The sequence below is a fragment of the Olea europaea genome, unplaced genomic scaffold (genome assembly GCF_002742605.1).
Source record: "Olea europaea var. sylvestris unplaced genomic scaffold, O_europaea_v1 scaffold1443, whole genome shotgun sequence".
Lineage (NCBI taxonomy): Eukaryota > Viridiplantae > Streptophyta > Magnoliopsida > Lamiales > Oleaceae > Olea > Olea europaea.
Window position 1 is genome coordinate 69,960 of NW_019231973.1, and position 5,777 is coordinate 75,736.

A 5,777-nucleotide genomic window follows, 5' to 3' on the forward strand; every position below is an offset into this window, starting at 1 on the left:
TTTGCAACTTACTAAATGTAAGATTTCCTAAATTTCACCTAAAAAGGTTATATACACGTCATAAAATTACATACACTATAACAAAAATAAAAAATTTAAAAATAAATATGGTCTTTATGACTAATTTCAACCGATCTTTGAAATGTTATAATTTTTATAAATTCGCCTGATTCTTCAACTTGAGACCCCAAAATATTGTCTAGTGTAATTAATTCCAATAACTTTAGGTCTATTTAATTGGGCTTACTTGTATCCATCTAGCATTGTTTTACTTTTCTTTTTCTCCTTTTTGATAGCAGTTTTATGTTCTTTTTCTCTTTTTTGGATTGAGTTATTTATACTGGAACTTCGCTACACAAACAGGGCACTTGACAAGATTTAAAAACAAGGAAATGAGTCAAACATTCATTGGACAGCTAAAAAAAGAAAAAAAAAAGGAGCGACACAGATTGTAACACACGGCACCTATTTTTAAATCTTGTCACTTGTTTGAGTAGTTTAACTGATTTATACCATGTATGGAGATTGTTTTTACAGTGAGAATTAGGTCTACTGATTTTCTTTAACTAAACTTAAATATACTTCATTTTAAATAGAATAATGCGGTCAATCACTAATGCTGGCAGTGCTTATAAACATCATTACTCTTCTAAATATTATCGATAGCTACGTCCACTTTGGAAAGAATATTGATTTTTACTGTCCCCCACTTGTTTCCTTTAGTCAAGATTCCGTCACTTTCAATATCAATTCAGTAATCAGATCAATTACCCCCATTCACTTTTTTATTCTTAAACCCTAGATGCTAGATCACAACAATCTTGGGAAAGATTGGGAAGAAATGTGAGAAAACTTCTGAATTATTTCTGATGAATATTTTTCCAAGTATGAAGCAAAACAATTTTCGGTAAGATTGGAAAGAATTATGAGAACGGTTGCAAATAATATTAAGAATTCCTTCGACGATTGATCCAATCATATCCCCGTGCTCAAAATCAACTCAAAATATTTTGAGTAAGGGTTTTTCTGGTCTAAGTGTATCTTGCACGACAATTCAAAATACTCATCATAAAATTGGAAAAGAAAGACCTTTTTTGTTTTTGATTTGAAAAACCTCTTGTTACTCTTCTTTTTTATTCTAACCGTTGTTCTAAAATCCAAACACACAAATATTGCTCGTTTTCCTATTTAAATTCAAATTCTCTTCATTGTTTTCACTTGCAAAATGAAAATACGTAACCTTGTGTCTCTTTATTCATACTACTCGATAAATGAAAAAATAATAAATCTTAACAATTGGCCTAATTAAGAATGCACCTTTAGGTCATATTGTTTAAAAAAGGCTGTGCTTAAAAGAAGTATGTACATACACACCTTTTACCACAACCAAGCAAGAATGTGATCCCTTCATTTCATTCCTCCTGGAATTCTGCATTTTTGTACCGTTTTTCCTCCTTAAACCTTTTTAGTACTCCATCAATAGCAAGATCAAAAGCATCTTCAGTATTCCCCATTTCATCACTGCCTATATAATTATATACAAATCTCGGTATAAATTCGACCACCTTCTGTCTCATCCTTCGTATTCGTTCTCTATCATACCCTTTCAACACTTTCTTTATAGACACTCCACTTCTCACGTCCTTTCGATCGATAAAAACCGAGAAATTCTCTGGTTCGTCAGTCAAGAACCATTGATATTGATTGTATATACTTCTTTTCCAGAAAAATACCGGGATCGAACCAGCCAACATGCAATCAAACGTGGATTTTCTTGTATGCGAATCACCCCTGGGCTGCAAACAAAAATCCGAGTCTAAAAAAGCTTCAAGAATTTCCCATGTCCCATCATAGCACCGAGTCCCGGAACAATCCACTATATGACACGAGTCGGACTCATTGTAACAGTGACTCGATAACAGACTTCTGAAATCGCTCTTCACCTTGCGTTTCCCACCAACAAATGTGAATAAATTCGTTCTGTTTCGAGTTTGTACAAAATTTAGCCATTGATCGAGGTCTGATTTCGACTTTGGGTGGAATCCAGTGGGGTAAGGCACACTGATCTCAAGATGATCCCACGGATTTCTTTCAACGCAAAGCCGTAGGATTTGTTTCATCAAAGGCATGTAAATGAAACTGGATCCCCAATCTTGATTCTTTGATCGTCGGAAATCCCATGTCATTCTACCAAGCATGATGAAGTGATCTGAACCATTGGATATTTGCCAATAGGGTTGATCCTGGAGCCACTTGAGTAACATTACACTGTGCCAATCCCGTTCTTTTACAGTATAATTTGTGAACAAATATTTTGCAACTGCAAGTCCAGCATAAAATGGTATATAGAAGGCTGTAGCCAACTCTGGCTCTGTAGTTCTACACTTGTGCTTCATCATTCTTGAGTGGTAAATGATCTCGCCGGCAAACATGTCTGTCCAGTACCATGCCGGAGCTAGATTCTCCGGCATGCCGGCAGAGAGCCCGGCAGTAATCGGGCCAAACCCATAATTGGAAACTGCATTACAACGCGAATGCCATGGGTCTAAATCCTGGCAATTGTCTATTAGTTCTTTGTTAAACATAACCGGAAGATCATAAACATATACCTTTCCTGACTGGCATTCTTCGTTTTGAAGAGATGGCAATGGCAATATTTTGGGTTTCTCTTGTACAATCCGAGTATGAATGGATACAGAATTTGACGTAGCACCAAGAAAAAAATTTAGGACCAGAATCTGGAAGAGAAGAATAACTGAGAGAGACAGACAGCGGTACAAGGAAACCTTTACTGAATTTAATGTGTTTTTTGGCAAAAAGGTCCTGGATTTTTTCGGGGGTTGAGATTCAAATAATGAGTGTTCCACCATTGGAACTTGAAAGGATCAAATTTATTTGTGAAAACGAGCGAACCAGTAGATAGAAAGAGAGAAATAGGGGTCGTAGCCGGAGAATTCAGCTATTTAGAGGGAATGGCATATGCAGCCATCACAATACATGTATAGCCGTTTATCAAAACGATGGTTGCGGGGTAAAGAATCTTTTACCGTATTTATCAATCAAATATTAAATAAATCTTGTTTAATGAGCCAACATGAAAAACTTGTACTTTGTTTACTTCGTTAAAACAGATTTTCCTGTAGTTAGGTTCACGCCTGAATTTTTTAATCCAAAAATTATTCAGAATAAAGAGATCTTGACAAAGAATTCGTTAAAGTTATTGGAGTGACGATAAGTTTGACTTTACGGCAATTAAGACTGGCAGAGGGTACGCGTTCTCATCTCCTAGAGGCAGCCAGAAAATCTAGAACCCACCAATTCATGAATTAACGCCAAAAGCGGCTCCAGATTACTACATTTAAATTACCTTTTTTTGTTAAAATATATATATTTATAATAGTGATGAGTGAAACTCTACTAAGTAAACATGTGCCACATTTAACCAATTTCCTGCAGTTATCACTCAGATTGTCCGTATTGAAAGATCAAAGGAGATTCATATTCTTCTCCGTAAGAATATTAAAATCATATACTTTACGAGCAAATCATGGATCGAATTAACACAATATTAGACCATTGAACTCATGTGCAAGCTCCCATTTAAAATCATTGTAATTGGAATTTGTTGAATTAATTTTTCTTAACTCGTTATGATATGATGTATACCTCTTAATATTCCATCACTTTTCAGGTGTGAAAAAAGAAGAAGAAGGTTTTGTAAGTTAATTACTTTTCCTTCCCAACATACTGATTAGCCAAACACGTGGGGTCCTAAATTGTGCTAAAATCACATTGTTGGTACAAGCTATCGAGGAAGACTTAAAGGTGTCAGTGCATAATAAAAGGGGTGAATCAAAATGTGACTCGTGGACTCTTTGGGCTGGCAAATTTGGCATCTCAAGGAAGGAATCAAACAATGAGTGGGATGATAATTAAATAAAAGTATCTTTAGAATGAAAGTTGGGAAAAAAATTTTAAGAAAATTAGGTACACTAATGTCGTCAAACATTAAAATGTCGATAAGGCCGGAGAAAGGCAACTATAAAAATAAGTAAATTGCAATTAAAGTTAGTCTATGTTTGATTTAGTTAAAATTATAAAAATTTAAATTAAAGTCAATAATTAATTTTAATAATATATTTTGTGGAACTCACAATTTTCATCAACTTTTAATCAAATATTTTATTAATTTTTATTAAAATTCATTAAAACCTAGAGCTTGCTTGGTAGAGAGTTTGATAATTGATTTTTTGCTCATTAGAGATAAAGTGGATCCTATTTGTGAAAAAATAATTTAAAATAACGACTAAAATAGTGAAATAATGAACAAAAAATTAATTTTAATTGACTTAAAATTCCTGTCAAACAAGTGCCTAATTTTTTTCTCCCAAACGATATCGGGCTTAAAATTCTAGTAGCGTGGGCTTGTAAAGCAAATTAGCAACATAGGGGTCGAGGTAGGTGGCTATGTTAGCTTCGTGCCTTAGTATGACTTTCTAAGATTTAATTTGTCAACGTTCATGCGATTGTTTACTGGGTAAATTTCGATAAAAATTTGGATATTAGAACCATTGGTGTAACATAATATGTTGAAGATTAAATTGGTTCAAATTAAAAGTTATGGGCCTAACTTAAATCATAAGTTGAAAATGTTCACGACTGACTCTTGGTAGCATCGTTATGAAATGTCAACATTAGCATTAGAAATTTCCTTTTCATTTAGGTTTGGACAAAAAAATCGAAAAATCGATCACACCCAACCGACTCATTAATTGGTTTTGGTTTGATCTTCTTTTAAACAAAACCATCATGGGTTGATTCAATCATGGTTTAAAGTCTCGAACCGTTGATTAATAGAACCAACCCAACCCACTTACTTATTTACTTTTTTTTTTATTATTTATTTAAGAAAGAAATCAAAAGATAAACTCTAATATCATAACTATATCTCGATTCTCTTCAATCTATAATATTGTCGATAAGTAATAGCTTTGAGAATTTTCTTTCACAAGCTCATTATATTATACTTAACATCTATTCTACTCAAACAGTCAGATTACATAATACATAAAAAGCAACAAAATTTTTATGTTTTTTGTTGATCTGTCTCGATTGAACTGATTTTATTTGTTAGTCAATAGGTTTTGTAATATAAAATTATTTAGTTATTTTAGTTCTTGTAATTTAAGTATACCCAAAATTCGAACAATTATTTTTTTAAATAAAAAAATCAATTTAGACTAAAAATTCAAACCGACTAATCGAACCGAACCAAATCAAACCGATTTGATTTGGTTTGGTTCGATTTTAGAGTTAGAGGGCTGATTTGGATTGAAATTCGCCCAAACCAACTATTTTGGTTTTGGTTTCGAGTTAGAGTCTAAACCAATTCAAATCAGATCGTGTCTAGGCCTAATTATACGCGTGAATCAGTGCATTACAAGAATTTCAAAACGTATAGTTTAATTTCCTAATTTCCTTTAAAAATTTATGTTATTAGAAAGAAGAAAAAAAAATATTTACTTATAAATTGTTTCTCCCAAGTTCCAAACACACTCCTTCACGTGCAATCCATATTATTTAATTTTCAATAATATGTAGCAGAAGTTCAAACTCAACAAATTTCTGCAATCTTTTAAAAATGAATAAATTTATTTATCTCACACAATTTAAACGATGTTCATACTATTAATACTAGATTATTATTTACAGCCATTTTCAAATGCTTAAATACTTTATACCAAAAGGGGAATGGAAATCTCAATTAAATAAATTTC

General features: G+C 32.8%; 1 protein-coding gene across 1 annotated transcript; it reads right to left on the bottom strand.

Moving 5' to 3' along the window:
* Window positions 1–1,232: 1,232 nt before the first annotated feature.
* Window positions 1,233–3,062, bottom strand: LOC111376074 (xyloglucan galactosyltransferase XLT2-like). Its single transcript, XM_022999002.1, has one exon. The coding sequence runs from the start codon at window positions 2,868–2,870 to the stop codon at window positions 1,413–1,415; it is 1,458 nt and encodes a 485-aa protein (XP_022854770.1). The 5' UTR covers window positions 2,871–3,062; the 3' UTR covers window positions 1,233–1,412.
* Window positions 3,063–5,777: the final 2,715 nt, after the last annotated feature.

Excerpts from the sequence above, each read along its gene's own strand:
- LOC111376074 (XM_022999002.1), bottom strand. The coding sequence starts at position 2,870 with ATGGTGGAACACTCATTATTTGAATCTCAACCCCCGAAAAAATCCAGG.